Source organism: Dama dama, chromosome 21 (genome assembly GCF_033118175.1).
Source record: "Dama dama isolate Ldn47 chromosome 21, ASM3311817v1, whole genome shotgun sequence".
Lineage (NCBI taxonomy): Eukaryota > Metazoa > Chordata > Mammalia > Artiodactyla > Cervidae > Dama > Dama dama.
Genome location: NC_083701.1, coordinates 62,368,829 through 62,386,803, shown reverse-complemented (window position 1 = coordinate 62,386,803; position 17,975 = coordinate 62,368,829). Strand labels below are relative to the sequence as shown.

Below are 17,975 nucleotides of genomic sequence, written 5' to 3'. Positions count from 1 at the left end.
GAAAAATAGTCTGAACTTAAAAACAGTAGGATAACTCAAGTTCCATAAATCACTATTTACTTTTGGGAGGACAGAAAGGTTATACCCACTTTATTTCAAATTCTTAATAATAAGAATTTGTAAACTGTAATAGGAAATAGTGATAAACCAAACATTTATTGACTGTCTATCAGGTACCAAGCAGTAAACATTTTATATATTCAGTATGTATGCATCATTAGTTTAATCTTACAGATGACAAAAGCAAGGCTACCAGAAGTGGAATAATTTGCAGAAGTCACAAACTAATAACTATCAGAGTTGGATTCTAAACCCCTCTTCTTTTCACTATACCAGGTTGTCTCTTAAAAAACAGTATAAAGTGGAGTTGCAGGAGATGTCATTTTTTTTTCCCTATCCACTAAGTGTTGTATTGTAAGTTTAGAATAACAACAACAAAAGATGTAAAAAGGAGTTCTGAGGTCAATCTTATCCTTGTCCTTTTCTGCTTACCAGAAACAGATGAAACAACTGGTGAGTCAATTTTGTCGTGGAACACACAAGATGGTAATGAAAAGGTTGGTGCTGTTTGCTGACATTGTTTTGCTAAGGCAAACCAATCTTTTGTTTGAGTATAGGAGGCCTAGGAAGAAAGGAGCACATTTGTTTAACCAAGATCAGCAGTATTCTTCCAATCATGAATCTGGATAAATCATTATGACAATACTCAATTTGTATAGTACAATATGTAAAGGAAAAATTATGCTGTGAAAGAAAAGAATATTGTACACAGAAAAATTCATTAGCTGAGAATAATGATAAGGAAATTTCAATTCAGATTATTTTCATATTAGATGATCAAAGGGAAAAAAAGAAGCCCAATACCATCAAATTCTTCACTCCTCCACCAGAAGCATGCAACCCTACTTCCTGGACTCACTACAAATTCCCGCCATCTAAGTTAACTTGGCAGTCTCCATAGCTCATCAGTCTTTGGGTGCATCTTTGGCCAGCTGCTCCCATTTACAACCTTCTCAACAATTTCACGCCCCCAGTTCCATCTGGCCAGGCTCAGTGCTTTTAACAACTCCTCCTTAATATGACGAAAACTTACTCTCAGGAGCACTGGAAACCTCTCCACGTTCAACTTCCCCTTTACCTTAGATTCTGTTTTCGAAACTTTGCTTGGATGGGATGCTTCCAGAAGGATGATTTCTGACTCACCTGCCCCTGGATGGAGTCTTCAGTTTTTCCTTTCTTTTCTGTACTCCTGAGTCAGCTGATCCAATTCTCAACCTGACATGTAGCTTCAAAAGCCCCAGTCCTAAGAAACTCTATCTCAGATGCCCTGGGAAGATTCTTCTTTCCACTCCTCTTAGAAATGTCCTCACTTACTTTTCTAGGATAATCCAACTTGTTCAACAGAAGCAGAGAAGGGAGTGTCCAGCATTACTTTCACTTCTCCTTTCTCCAACTATGTCATCTTAGCCTAAGGAACACTTACAGGGGAGGCAAGGCTCAAATGGAATAGAATTGTTCCCTGACTATTATGGAGAATTAGCAGGGCAAGTCAGGCCACACAACAAGACCAAAGGCAAGAGACAGAAACAGCAGGTGCAATGGTGTGGTACTGTCCCTTTTAGAAGTAAGGTAGATAGTAGCTTTGAATCTCATTTCCTTTTGTTTCTTCTTTTTCTTTCTCTAAAACCAAATCATTTACTACTAAGTATATTCATTCAAAATACTTATTAAATGACTACTCTATTCCAAGTGCTAGCCTAAGCACTGAGAGAAGACCAAAATAATTAAGGAACTATCAAGGAACTAAGACCAACATACAAGAGTCATGTCTTGATTTGAGACTTCCCTGGTGGCTCAGATGGTAAAGCGTCTGCCCTGAAACGCGGGAGACCCGGGTTCAATCCCTGGGTTGGGAAGATCTCCTGGAGAAGGAAATGGCAACCCACTCCAGTATTCTTGCCTAGAATATCCCATGGATGGAGGAGCCTGGTAGGCTATAGTCCATGGGGTTGCAAAGAGTCGGACACGACTGGGCGACTTCACCTTCACTTTCACAAGAGTCATTAAATCAACTACACAGAAAGATAAGAGAGCAGAAGATAGAGGAGAAAGAAGTAGTCAGCCAAATATAATAACAGTTAACTATTCTACTTTATATTCTTAAAAGATGGGTCAATTGTTTGTGTTTAGATGGTATAACTGAAGACAAAGAAATATTACTAATTATCATAAGGATTAATGCCTATCTATAGTCATGGTTTAATGATTTAACGGCCCCCAAAATTGAACACTCAAGTTCAAAGGTTATTAAAAAGAAATATATAATTCAGATATTACATAAGTCGACAGAAATGAGTTTTTTTCCATCACAGAAAATAGTAAAAGTAAAATAGCTTTAATTTTTATTTTCTTATATTTGATTCAATTTACATGTAAGGAATCAGAACTTATTCCCCTAGATTGATTCTTTCCTTTGTATGTTTATGGACTTCTACCATTAGTACATGTTTTTGACATCCCTAACATTATTAGAACACATATGTTAAGAGAAAAAATAAATACTGAAAAATAAATATAAGAGAAAAGAAAAATGTGACTTTAGTGCATCCCTGAACATTATTCAGAGGAAATAATGGGACTGGCATACATTTTTTTTAACATTTTTGCCAAATATTGCTGATAGAACTGTCAAACTACAAAATTATATAGGAGCTTACACATGAAAAAGAAATGTTCAAAAAGATAGGGTAAAGATATCCATTCCAACAGAGATGTTTTCCTCTTGAATGACATCTTTGATCAATTGGAAGTGCCTGCCTGGAAGGCTGTGTTGAAAAGAGTTTAGAGCCAAGTCCTAGCTCAGCAGGAAAATTGCCATGATTGATTAGCAATATCTGTCATGAATAGAAACTAGGACAATAGCAACACATGGGTAACATATTTGCAGTTCCTGGCTTTGTAAAGAATTATATATTGGAAACGTGTTCCCAGAGAGAAGATCTGATAATTAGAAGGTAAAGAGAAGCAGGATAAGTGACCCCGAATTATGCCATGACCTGGATTATTGTGAGCTGAAGGAGACCTTGACCCAGCAGAGTCAAGAAAAACATTCACCTCTCCTTTAACTACCTAAAAGAATTTAGTTACAGGGCCAGGCTCAGAGAGAGCCAGTACCAGAGATAACTTTTATGTGAATGACTACCTACCTCTACGGCAGGCAAACATCTAATTAGCAAACATCTGGTCTTCTTATAGTCCTGTGACTTACCCTGTTCCCCTCTGAAGCCCCAGGCCCTTATCCCATTCCCAGGCTCAGGATAGCTCAACTGCCCAACTTGTTTCGGGTCTCATATTCTTAAAGGGCTCCTGTACACAACTAAATTAACTTTCTTTTTTTTTTTTTTTGCCCGTAACTTATATCAATTTTTTTTTATTAGACCAGCCAAAGAACCTACAAGGGTAGAAGGAAAAGATTCCCTCCCTGATAAAGCCAAAGATCTAACAACAATTTTCACTATACTACGGTTCTCCAAAAGGACATTTGATTCTGGGTTAGATTTCTTCATATATACTTATATTACCCAACAATCTCTAATTATAGAGGGCAAATTTATACTTGGTAATAGTTAAACAGTAATGCATTTTATTACTAAAGAATAATCTTGACAATAGGGAGGAGAAGATCCAATTTATCATTGCTTTGTACAAATATTATAGATTCTAAATAATGAAAAAATTGGAATGAACAATGAAAGCCTTACTTCCCATGTGACAGTGAGCATACTCTTCAATTTTCCATTTTCCTTTGTACACATGACAATAATAATTCTAATTACATTTCAGGTGAAAGAGTGTGGGCAAATAAGACAGCATAAATCCAAAAGAATTTCTGCTAAATCTACTTTGGAAGCATTTGAAAACATTTTCTTATTCAAATGAACATCATGTCTCTAAAAAGACAAGTCTCACCAAAGTGCCAAGTCACAAAGAAATACTCAAGACTTACCTCGCCCAGAGAAATGTAGAACTTTTTCATAATTATAACATCATCGTCTTCAACAGGAGGAGGTGGTGGACTGGGTGGTTTTTTTAGGACCCAGGGTGAAAACTCTTTACCTAATATGATATTCATGCCCGAATCACTCCATCTTACTTGTGAAATCAATTTGGCTAACCTGTATTTCAGAAATCATACAAATTGAAATAAATTTCAAATATGGTAGAATTCAGAATAAAAACTAAAAATTTATTTATGTATTCAAATCAATCTCCCCCCCTAGCTTTGCAGGATGACTCTTTTAGGAGCTTCTAAAATTAATGGCTTATTCATAGGATCACTAATTAATTAATAATTATTCTGTTTTATTGTATTTTAGAAAATGGTTGTTCTAAGAAAGGGTCAAATTTTAGTAAAATTTCAGACTGTTTAGGAACTTAAACTTTAAAAGTAAGGGAGCATAAAAGAAAAATTTGGCCCTGTGCTAGAACATTCTGTCTTTTTTATGACATTCATATTCATTTTTTATCACCCTGAACATAAATACCTTTATAGAAGTAGAAAAAAAATGTAAATATAATGATCAAAGAAGCAGAATTGAAATACATTTATTAGGTACTGTTTCTATGAAATCTCTTTGGAAATGTTAAGCAATTTTTACCAATGCTCTATGTTATACTACATAGTAACCAAAATACAAACTCCAATGGGGTTAAAGGTATACAATTTTATTAAGAAAGTAAAGAAAAATGATTTTTGCTGAAAAAAATCATTTAAAATATATGTATATTGATGAGATTACAATACCTGTATTCAAAGTAACAATCACTTTCCAGAAATGTTGGAAGTCTTTCTTTTTTGACCCAGTGAATACCTTGTTCACGACTGAGACACTGTCAGAAGACAAGTGAAAAAGAAAGTGTCACGGAAAATCACCTGTTAGGACAATGATGGTCTAATCACTACAGCAGTGTTACCTCTAGCTCTTATGGGGAGTGCGGCCTCTACCTTCTGTTTGGACAGGAGAGAGTAAGAACCCTGAGTCTCAAGTTTGAAGAAAGCCACTTTGTCTGCTAGTACTTCATTAATTCTCTCAACAAACCTATATCAGCTATAATCTACATTTTACAGACTACCAAAGCGAATCAGAAAACTTAAGTAACTTACTGAAAGAGGAAAAACGACAAAAAAAAAAAAAAATCAATCAGTCTCAGTACTTTCACAGTTATAAAACAGGTTAAAAATAATCACACACAGGGGACTTCCCTGGTGGTCTAGTGGCTAAGACCCTGCGTTCCCAATGGAGGATGAGACGGTTGGATGACATCATCAGCTCAATGGACATGAGTCTGAGCAAACTCCGGGAGATAGTGAACAGGGAAGCCTGGCGTGCTGCAGACCATGGGGCTGCAAAGAGTCAGACATGACTTAGCAACTGAACAGGTTGCTAAGTTCAGAATTCTGTAGGCAGCCACACAGGCATGAAAACCAACAAGGTTTCCACAGAACATGATTGAGAGGGGGATGGAGTCAAGATGACACAATAGAAGGATGTGGAGCTCACCTCTCCCCACAAGTACATCAAGAACACATCTACAAATGGAGCAATTCTCAGAGGACCTTGGACACCTAAAAGGACAGGAAAAATCCTCACGCGACTGGGTAGGACTTAAGAAAGTAAAAAAGAAAAAGAGAAACAGAATGGTACCTGCACCCCTGGTGGGGAGCTGAAGGACAGAAGAGGCTCCTGCACTCAGGGAAGCCCCCTCACCAGTGGGCAGATCAGCTGGGACAGAGGGGGAACTTCTGGAAAGGAGCTCGAAGCAAAGCACAGAACTGGTCTGTGACAGGTCGGACAGATTAAGACCTACACGGATGTTCCTTCTGCAGCCCTGCACGCTCCAGCCTGAGCTGTGTGTCTGTGGATGTGGAGAGGGGCTGGGTGCTGGAACGTGGGGTTTGGAGAGTGGACACAGGGAGGAGACAGTTGTTGGCCGTGAAGAGACAGTCCGCAAGGATGGGAGTAAGGAGCTCCACAATTGGGAATGTTCATGGAAGAAGCCTGGGCCGCCAAAGAAGCGGGGCACCACTGCTGAGTGATCCACAGGATGGGGACTGTCATTTCAGTCCCCTTCCCCATGCACCCTATCTCCATGGATACTAGGAGGGGCACCTCCCAGAGCAGGTTCGCATGCCCGCCCATCACCACCTCTGCCCCTGCCTACTGGGCAGGGCAGATGTGCTCTGGGCCGGCCTTCAGAGGAACATATGCAGAGGTGGGGCTGAAATCACAGCCGAGCCCCAGGGGCCATGCAACTAAAACAGAAGAGCTGAAATCTCTCCTCATGGCTATAGGAGCTGCAGATTCACATACACCCTCACTGTCAGTGCTGTGAACTCAGTGCCTGCGGAATGTCTGAATGGATGAGCACTCACACAGCTCAGACGGGGCTAGTTTCAGCAGCTGTGGGCTTTGTGGACACGTACACACAGAGACTGGGCCAGGTCAGAACCTGAGCTGCCTCCACGGCTACCACAGAGGGTCCAGGTACACGACTACTGCAATCCTGGGACCTGACTTTGGTGGATTCACACAGGTGGCCTGGAGAGAACGCAGGAGAAACACCAGGGCCAACTGGTGGCAAACCAACAGTTAAGCTGGGGGGCAGGGTGCTAAGAGCAGTTCCAACAACAGTGTAATCTGTGAGCCAGCATGGCAGGTGAAAAGTCACACAGTCCAGTACACTCACAAGTCAACAACTGCAGAGGAGGAAAACTCAGGGGCTTCTCTCACAAAGGCAGTGCTCCAACCTCACCTACTGTGCACCACAGTAGAAACACGAAGCCCAAAGTTAGGACAAGGAAGACAATAATAAATATCAAAGCAGAAATACATGAAATAGAGACTAAAATAGAGAGTAATGAAGAGCCATTTCTTTGAAAAGATAAAACTGATAAACCTTTATCCAAACTCATCAAGAAATAAGAGGTTTCAAATAAATAAAATCAGAAAAGAGAAGTTACAACCAATATCACAGAAATAGAATCATAAGAGACTAGTATGAACAATTATTTGTCAAAAACTGGACAATCTAGAAGAGATGGATAAATCCCTAAAAACAAAAATCTTCTAAGACTCGATAATGAAGAAATAGAAAATCTTAACACACAAATTACAATGATTTAAAAAAAAAAAAAGGTGGTGCTGCCGCAGCCCTCCCTGCCGCCCGCCCGCCAGCCGCCCGCGCGTCCGACGCGGGGGTCGCCGCCGTGTCTGCGTTCTCCATGCGTCCCCGGGCGCCGGGGCCACTGTGGCCGCTGCCCTCGGGGGCCCTGGCGTGGGCCGTGGGCTCCGTGGGCTCCGTGGGTTCGGGGGACCCCGCGCCCGGTGGTGTCTGCTGACTCCAGCAGGACCGAGAGGCCACCTGCAGCCTGGTGCTGAAGACGGATGTGAGCCAGGCTGAGTGCTGTGCCTCTGGCAACATCGACACTGCCTGGTCCAACTTCACCCACCCGGGGAACAAGATCAGCCTCCTGGGCTTCCTAGGCCTCGTCCACTGCCTCCCCTGCAAAGGTGAGACCCTGTGCGTCAGCAGAAGGCCATGGGCTCTTGGTCAGAGGAGGCACAGGCAAGAGTGAGCTTCCTGTCTTGGGGGCATACAGGAGGTTGAGGCTGCTGGCAAGGGGATCCCAAACTCAGAGAGGGTTTGGGGGCCTTCGGGCTCTCAGGCCTCAGCCTCCTGCAGAGAGGATTCCCCAGTTCGATTTCCAGCCTCTAGGGTCTCACTAAGGAGGAGCCCTCTGCCTGGGCGGCCTTGCCCACCTTCACTCCACATGTTGGACAGACAGGCACACCTAGCTCCTAGAAAGGTGGATTCTCCCTGACTGGCTGTTAGGGTTTGTGACCCCACACTCAGTGTTCCCAAACACTCATCTGCCCTTAACCTCGCAGATTCCAGGGTCTGTGGTTAGGGCCACAGCTGTATGTTTAACAAGCATTTGCCTTCTGGACTGTGTTCTGTTAAATGTCTCCTCCTCCATCAGACTAGGAGCTCTTTTAAGGCACAATGAATGAATAAATAAGTCAAGACATAAAAAAAAAAAAAAAAAAACTCCCAAAAAACAAAATTGCAATATCAGAAGCCTTCACAGGGGAATTCTACCAAACATTTTTTAAAAAGTTAACACCTATCCTTCTCAAACTGTTTCAGAAAATTGAAGAGGAATACTTCCAAACTCACCCTACAAGGCTAGCATTACCCTGATACCAAAATCAAAAATAAAGAAAGATAGAAAATTACAGACCAATATATCTGATAACAAAAGATGCAAACAGATCCAATAAAACATAATGGCTGGGACTTCCATGGTGATACAATGGATAGAAATCCACCTTCCAGTGCAGAGGACCTAAGTTTGATTCCTGGTCTAAGAGGATTCCACATATCGCAGAGCAGCTAAGCCTGTGCCCCGCAACTACGGAGCCTGCACTCTAGGGCCCACATGCAACAACTACTGAACTCACATGTTACAGCTACCAAAGCCTGCATACCTAGAGCCTGTGCCCTGCAACAAGAGAAACCACCATATGAGAAGTCCGCACATCTCAATGAACAGTAACCCTACTCACAGCAAACACAGAAAGACCGCATGCAGCAACAAAGACCCAGTGCAGCCAAAAATAAATAAATAAATAAAAACATAATGTCTGAATTCAACAACCCATTAAAAGAATAATAAATCAGATCAAGTGTGATTTATCCCAGAGATGCAAGGATGGTTCAATATCGACAAATCAATGTGATACACCATATTAAAAAGTTAATAAAAATCATATGATCATCTCAATAGATACAGAAAAAGCATTTGACAAAATTCAACATCCATTTATGATTTAAAAAAATTGTCAACAAAGTGGGCAGAGAGGGAACATATGTTAACATAATAAAGGCCACGTGACAAACGCACAGCTAACATCATAGTTGGTGGTGAAAAACTGAAAAATTTTCCTCTAAGATCAGGAACAAGAGAAGGATATCCACTCTTAACCACTTTTATTCAACATGATGTTCAAACTCCTAGCCACAGCAATCAGACAAGAAAAAAATAAAAGACATTCAAACTGGAAAAAAAGAAGTAAAACAATCACTATTTGCAGATGATATGAAACTATATATAGAAAACCTTATAGACTACCAAATCTGGATAGGAAATGGCAACCCATTCCAGTATTCTTGCCTAGAAAGTTCCATGGATAGAAGAGTCTGGTAAGCTGCAGTCCATGGGGTCACAAAGAGTCAGACATGACTGAGTATAAAGACTACCAAAAATTATTAAAACAAATGAATTTGGTAAAGTTGCAAGATATAAAATTAATATACAGAAATACGTTGCATTTCTATACTCTAATAACAAACCACCAGGAAGAAAAATTAAGAAAACAACCACATTTATGACTGCATCAAAAAGAATAAAATACACAAGAATAAATTTAACTAAGCAGGTGAAAGACCTGTAGTCTGAAAACTATAAGATACTGATGAAAGAAATTAAAGATGAACAAATAAATGGAAAGATACACCATGCTTGTGGATGGGAAGAATTATTATTATTAAAATGTACATTCTACAAATTATTCTAAAGATTCAATACAATCCCTAGCAAAACACTCATGGCATTTTCCCCAGAACTAGAATAATTCTATAATTTGTATGCCAATGCAGAAGATGTAAGTTTGATCCCTGGGGAGGGAAGATCCCCTGGAGTAGGAAATGTCAACCAGCTCCAGTATGCTTGCCTGGGAAACTCCACGGACAGAGGAGGCTAGCTACAGACCATGGGGTTGCAAAGAGCCGGACATGACTGGGTGACTGAGCATGCACACACACACACACACACACACAGTTTATATAAAACCACAAAAGACCCCAAATATCCAAAGCAATCTTAAGGAAGAACAACAAAGCAGGAGGTATTATGTTCCCTGATTTCAAACCATACTATAAAGCTATATTAATTAAAGCAGGATGCTACTGCAAGCCCTGAGGGTCTCCCACTTTTGGCGCCTGGCACTCAGCCGCATGCTGGCCAGGTGCAGCCCTCTGCAGGGACAGCGCCAGACGGGGAGTTTGACGGGGGCGGTACACCCAGCAAACTGTAACACAGGCGTCTGAAGGTGAGCTCAGAGAGGACAGAAACCGCCCGTGGGGCAGAAGGGTAAAGCTCGCTTGATCCTGATTTTTAATACAAATACAGACCATGAAAGCAGGGTCTCATGATCCTTCTGACCTTCAGCATTTTAAGCAAGAGGTCTCAGAAAAGTTACCACAGGGATAACTGGTTTGTTGCTGCCAAGCATTCATAGCGAGATCGCTTTTTGATCCTTTAATGTCAGTTCTTCCTATCATTGTCAAAAAAAAAAAACAACAACAGACATATAGATCAATGGAACAGAATAGGGAGCCCAGAAATAAATCCACAGTTCTGTGGTCAATTAATCTATGACAAAAGAGACAAGGCTATACAATGGGGGAAAGACAATCTCTTCAATAAATGGTGCTTAAAAAACTGGACAGCTATATGCAAAAGAAAAAAACTAGACCACTTTCTTACCGCATATACGAAAATAAACTCAAATGGATTAAAGACTTAAATGTAAGACCTGAATCCATAAAACTCCTAAAAGAAAACACAGGCAATATGCTCTTTGAAACTGATCTTAGCAACATTTTTATTTTGGATCTGTCTCCTCAGACAAGGGCAACAGGTAAGCAAACATGACTACATCAAACTAAAAAGTCTTGTACAGTGAAAGAAACCCTCAACAAAACAAAAAGGCAACTTCCTGAATGAAAGAAGCCATTTGGAAATGATACATCTGATAAGGGGTTAATATCCAAAATATATGAAGAACTCATACAACTTAACAGCACACACACAAAAAAATCCAATTTTTAAAATTGGTTAAGGAACTTAACAGACATTTTTCCAGATAAGACATACAGATGGCCAACAAGCACATGAAAAGATGCTTAAGATCACTAATTGTAAGGGAAATGCAAATCAAAACCACAATGAGATATCATCTCACACCTGTCAGAATGGCTGTTTTCAAAAAGACAAGAAAGTATTGGTGAGGATATGGAGAAAAGGGAACTCTTGTGCACTGTTGGTGGTAATGTAAATTGGTACAACCAACTATGGAAAATAGCATGGAGTTTCCTCAAAAATTACAACTAGAACTACTATCTGATCCAGCAATTCCACCCCTGGGTATTTATCTGAAGGAAAAAAAAAAAAACTCAAAATTTAAAAAGATATAGGTACCCCAAGTTCACTGTATCATTATTTACAATAACCAATACAGGAAAGCAACCTAAATATCCATTGATAGATGAATGGATAGAGAAGATGAGGCCACAAATAAGAATGAAATCTTGCCATTTGCAACAACCATGGATGGACCTAAAGGGTATATTATGCTAAGGGAAATTTAAACAGAGAAAGACAAATGTGATATGATTTCACTTATATGTGGAATCTAAAAAATAGCAAACTAACAAACATAACACTACAGAAACAGAATCATAGAGAACAAACCAGTGGTTGCCAGAGGGAAGGGGACGGGGGAATGGGCAAGATAGGTGAAGGGAATTTAGCGGTACAATCCTCTAATTATAAAACAAGTCTCAGGGATGCAATGCACAGTGTAGGGAACAGAGTCAATAATACTGTGATAACTTTGTAATAGTGACAGGTGGCAAGTAGACTTACTGTGGTTCTCATTTCACAATGCATAAAAATGTCAAATCACTATGCTATACACCTGAAACTAATATAATAATTAAAAAATAGAAATCTCAATTCCCAACTGCTTGACAGAACTCACATGAAATAAATTCACTGCACAGGCGTAACTTATTTCATTGTGCTTTGCTTTATTGTGCCTCACAGATACTTTGTTCTTTACCAACTGAAGGCCAGGGGCATCCCAGTGGCAAGCAAGTCTATCTGCACCATTTTTCCCACAGTATTTGCTCACTTCATGTCTCTGTGTCACATTTGGGTAACTACAATCTTTCGAACTTTTTCATTATTATTACATCTGTTATGGTGATCTGTGATCAGTTATTTTTGATGTTACTACAAAGACTTCTTGAAAGCTCAGATGATGGTTAGTATTTTTCAGCAATAAAGTATTTTTTAATTAAGGTATGCACATTGTTTTCTAAGACACAATGCTATAGTATACTTAATAGGCTACAGTGTAGTGTAAACATAATTGTTATATGCACTGGGAAACCAAAATAATTGTGTGACTTGCTTTATCACAATATTCACTTAATTGTAGTGGTCTGGAGCCAACCTGCAATATATCCAAGATATGTCTATATACTCATACTTCCTAGAATGCATCTAAACTATAAAGGATATATATATATATATATATATATATATATATTTATACTGCCCAAAATTATTTGTACTTTCTAAAAATTCAAAGTAAATTACATGACCCTTCTCATACTGATAATCAAATATCAAGAAACTGCAAAACTGGTCATTTCATATGAATAAGATGATACAGTTACTGACAAATACTTTGTATATAAGTACAATAAAATTTAATAAATACAGTTACACTTTAGAAAGGGACGCCAAAGGAATCTGATGATAATCTCATTTAATGCTTTATTTATCCAGTAAGATATAACTCAAATAAGATATAACTCAAATAAGATATAACTCAAATATACTTTCTTACCATGATATTGTAGTTGACATTAATGGTCTCATCTTCGTAAGGGGCATTCACTTGAACAGGTTTAACATCACTCTTTCCTTTCCTTATAACATCATAGATAGGATTTCGAGGTCGCTGGTTTAGTAGAATTTTTTTCAACTGCTTTTCCAGAAGTTGTGGAGCATTGTTAACTACTTCAAAAACTCCATAGACCACATTAAATCTAACTGCCTCTGAAAAGGTCTGCAAAAGAAATTTGTGGAAATGTCTTAAAAACCAGAAACTCACTGCTCCAAGAAGACTTGATTCTTACATGTATGTATATATACTTACACAAAGTTCTGTATTCTTAATAGTTACATCTTTCCTCTTAGGAGCTTGGAAATCTCTTGACTATAGGTAAGGGAACCCACTGAACCCTTCCTTCCAAATGTACTTATGCCATAAGTGTAAGGATGTATTATGGCAGAAACTTCCTTTGCATACACCTCTTACCTCTAGAAAAGATTGAGGGCAGGAGGAGAAGGGGCAACAGAGGATAAGATGGTTGGATGGCATCATCGACTCAATAGACATGAGTTTCAGCAAACTCCAGGAGATGGTGAAGGACAGGGAAGCCTGGCATGCTGCAGTCCATGGGGTCACATAGTCGGACACGACTGAACAACTGAACAAAAACAACTTATCTCTGTGCTTCTTCGGAACTAGAAAGAAATACACCCTGGTCTCTGTGAAGCAATGTTATTCTCTTAGAAGGGGGTGGATTACTAGGGAAGAATGAATCAGAGAAGATATAACACTTCTGTTGTCTCTTTCATCCCCAGGAGCCATGAAAGCTAAGCCTCCCTCTCCCAAAAGGAGAAAATTAAATACAATGTGTTCTTCATTTAAGACTATTTCAACACCATTCCATTCACTGTGACAAAAAAAAAAAAAAAGAGAGAGAGAGAGTGAAAGACAACATTTCTGAGCTTTTCTCTGTAATTACTAAATGCTGCCAACTTTTATTTAAAGTCAGTCAGTTACAGTCAGGAGTCTTGAGTTTTAATACCAGCTTGCCAATAAGTGGCTCTGTGACTTTGGGTAAATCACTCCATAGCAAGTATATGGTGAACTGTCTGTGTCTTTTCTCATTTTGCCCTCCAAATCTAGAATCAGGTCCCTTTTTCAGAACATTATTTTAGGACACATTCAATGCATACTCATGTAGTAAGTGTACTGAGGAGAGCGTCAATTCTTCCAAGTTTTACTAGGAGATTGCTAGATACACTATTAGTTAAAATTTAATAAATATCAGGATGTTATAAAATTGGAGTTAGAACTGTATATGTATATGTACAAATACCTATTGTGTGTTTGTATGTGTGTGTACATATACACATGTGTGTGTGTGTGTATACATACATGTATATATATATATATATGTATACATATATATATATATGAGTAACTTTCCTGGTGGCTCAGAGCTAAAGAATCTGCCTGCAATGCAGGAGATGCAGGTTCAATCCCTGGGTCAGGAAGATCCCCTGGAGATGGAAATGGCAACTCACTCCAGTATTCTTGCCTGGGAAACCCCATGAACAGAAGAGCCTGGCGGGCTACCGCCCATGGGGTCGTGAAGGTCAGACATGACTAAGCGACTTAACAGCAACAACATATATATGCACGTATATGTGCTGTGCTGTATACTTAGTCACTCAGTCGTGTCCAACTCTTTGCGACCCCATGGACTGTAGCCTGCCAGGCTCCTCTATCCACGGGGATTCTCCAGACAATAATATTGAAGTGAGTTGCCATGCCCTTCTCCAGGGGATCTTCCCAACCCAGGGACAGAACCCAGGCTTACCACATTGCAGGTGGATTCTTAACCACCTGAGCCACCAGGGAAGCCCAAGCATACTGGAGTGGGTAGCCTGTCCCTTCTGCAGGGGAACTTCCCAACCCAGGGATCGAATCGGAATCTCCTGCACTGCAGGCAGATTCTTTACCAGCGGAGCTACCAGGGAAGCCTGTGTATGTATATAAACAGACATATTTTATATGAAGACTCATCCTACAGCCAGATGGCATCTTAGGAAGACCCTGAACATGCCTCCTCCGATGGACACACACAGCTACATATAGAAACATTTCCTTGTAAAGAAGCCTAAAAGCAAAAAAAAAAAAAAAACAAAACCCTAAAAGCTGGCTGAGTGGTGACTATACATTGGGGAAACAAGATGAAAACTACCTCAGGAGAAGTTGGGACACAAACTCACCATAAACCTCACCCCTGAAGCAGTCACCCCTGAAACTCAAAACCCAGAGCAGCCCCATGAGGAGCAGAGGGTTCAAACTCCACATCAGGCACCCCACCTTTTAAGACCTGCACCTGAGAAACGCGCCCAATTTTGAAAATCAAAGAGCTCACAACTCAAATGAAATGTGAGACAAGAGAGAGGGGTCCTACAGTCAGTCCATAATGTGAAATCATATTTAATTAAAACTAGCCCTTGAAATCCTTGAAAACTATCATAAAGTATAGTGTTGTTCTAACTTTCAAGTCAGAACCGGACACAGATTAACAAACTGGTTCCAAATAGGGAAAGGAGTATGTCAAGGCTATATATTGTCACCCGGCTAATTTAACTTTATACATAGAGTACATTATGAGAAATGTTGGGCTGGATGAAGCACAAGCTAGAATCAAGATTGCTGGGAGAAATATCAATAACCTCAGATATGCAGGTAACACCACCCTTATGGCAAAAAGTGAAGAACTAGAGAGCCTCTTGGTGAAAGTGAAAGAGGAGAGTGAAAAAGTTGGCTTAAAGCTCAACATTCAGAAAATTAAGATCATGGTATCTGGTCCCATCACTTCATTGTGAATAGATGGGAAACAGTGGAAACAGTGACAGATTTTATTTTGAGGAGCTCCAAAATCACTGCAGATGGTGACTGCAGCCATGAAATTAAAAGACGCTTACTCGTTGGAAGAAAACTTATGACCAACCTAGACAGCATATTAAAAAGCAGAGACTTTACTTTGCCAACAAAGGCCCATCTAGTCAAGGTTATGGTTTTTCCAGTGGTCATGTATGAATGTGAGAGCTGGACTATAAAGAAAGCTGAGCGCCGAAGAATTGATGCTTGTGAACTGTGGTGTTGGAGAAGACTCTTGAGAGTCCCTTGAACTGCAAGGAGATCCAACCAGTCCATCTTGAAGGAAATCAGTCCTGAATACTCATTGGAAGGACTGATGTTGAAGCTGAAACTCCAGTACTTTGGCCACATGATGTGAAGAACTGACCATTTGAAAAGACTCCGATGCTGGGGAAGATTGAAGGTGGGAGGAGAAGGGGATGACAGAGGATGAGGTGGTTGGATGGCATCACCGACTCAATGGACATGAGTTTGCGCGAGCTCCAGGAGTTGGTGATGGACAGGGAGGCCTGGACAGGGATGGACACTCCATGGGGTCGCACAGAGTTGGACATGACTGAGCAACTGAACTGAACTGAAAACTTTCAAGAAGTGCATCATTGTGAATTTTTCTTCTGACATTAAAATGTGTCATTAATTCTTCAGTGAGGGATCAGATAAAGTAGTGGGCTTGTGTTTAAAGCTCATGTTATACAAAAATATGTATGTTTGACACTAGGATCACCCTCAGCATGAGAAGACAGCTATCCTAAGAGGTAGGAAGGTAAGAGTCACTGAGGGAACGGCAGAGTCTCCTCTTCCGTCTCAGACCCTCTCTAGGATGTTCACAGGCTGGTCTATGTGTGTTTGTAAACGGCTACAACAGACAAAGTCACCCTCACTCGTTAAATCACCCTCGCTCACTCTGCAGAGCACAAATAATTCATTTTGAGCAACAACGCCTGTGTAAGTCCACTTCAACACACAATAACTACAACAGAAGTATATACAAAGTGGACTGATGGCACAGGAGGATTTGTCAAGAATCCTCAGGAAATTAAGGAAATTGACCCTCCTGAGACCCCCAGAGTCCTTGAGGAGAGGCAGCCTGAGGCACTGGTTGTCAGAGACCGCCTCAGAGCAGGCCCGAGGTTGGCCCCAGAGGACAGTGGGCGGGAGGGCCCGCAGCTCCACGTGACCTCCTGCACCCTCTACTTCCCTGGTGGCTCAGACAAGACAGAATTTGCCTAAAGTGCGGGAGACCTGGGTTGGGAAGATCTCTTGGAGAAGGACGTGGCAACCCACTCCAGTATTCTTGCCTGGAGAAGCCCCATGGACAGAAGAGCCTGGTGGGCTACGGTCCACGGGGTCGCAGAGAAACCGGACATAACTGAGCGGCTAAGCACAGCAGCGCCACATAAAGAAAGCTGAGTCTGGAAGAATAAACAGGCTTTCACATTAGGTAGACGAGTGAGAGGAGGGAACTCAGCAAGAGAAACAGTGAGTGTATCAAGGTATTTGCACAAACAATAGCTGAGGAGTGCCAGACAACAGGGCACCTTTGAGGACCTGCTAGCAGTTTGATGCTGCTGAAGCAGAATACCCAAGGGGAGACTAACAGGACGGAAGCCTGGAGACAAAGGCAGAGGACGAGGTCACCAAGAACTTCTATTTATGCCATAACTCTCTACATAGTCTCTCAAATCGGTGATTCCTGGAGTGTGTCCCTGGACCAGCAGTATCAGCATCACCTAGGAATCTGTTAGAAGAGCAGATTCTAGGGTTCTCACCACAGAACCAGAAATTCTGGGGGTGGGTCCCAATATTCTGTGTTTAACCAGCTCACAGATAATTCTGATGCATGCTCAAGTGTGAGAACCACTGCTTTAGAGTGATGGGGAGCCACCGGAGAGGTTTTAGCTGTGGCAGGGGCCAGGGTGTAGGGGGAGACAGAATCCAGCTTAAGCAAACTTCAAAGCCCACGTGCTGTTTGCGGCTTCATGCTGACTTCCACGTGTGCTCACATACATGCAGGGGCTGGCCATCGAGGTCTATACGTAGGAGAAAGAACCCTGGGATTTACTCCCAAAGTCCTGTTGTCTGCTCAAAAAGAATCTTTCTCACATATCATGTCCTCTGTTGTTACCATTTCTAGGCTTATCTACAAAATTCCTCAAACTAGTTTAGCATGTGACAATAAAAGACATGCAAAGTGGGGGGGATAGAAATGAATTACTTTCTCCCCAGAAAGCTGAGTAGGCTGATTTAGAGAAAACTCAGCTTTTAATCATATGACAGGAAAAAATCTTCAGTTTGAGCCTCAAACTCAAC

General features: G+C 40.8%; 1 protein-coding gene across 1 annotated transcript in view; it reads right to left on the bottom strand.

Moving 5' to 3' along the window:
* The window catches only part of RGS22 (regulator of G protein signaling 22), a 141,839-nt gene that overhangs the window by 97,090 nt on the left and 26,774 nt on the right, over nt 1–17,975 (bottom strand). The window contains exons 4-7 of the mRNA XM_061122762.1: nt 12,762–12,983; nt 4,805–4,890; nt 4,007–4,175; nt 493–622 (exon numbers count right to left, since the gene is read on the bottom strand). Of these exons, the coding sequence (XP_060978745.1) occupies nt 493–622; nt 4,007–4,175; nt 4,805–4,890; nt 12,762–12,983 (607 nt within the window). The remainder of the gene's footprint in view (nt 1–492; nt 623–4,006; nt 4,176–4,804; nt 4,891–12,761; nt 12,984–17,975) is intronic.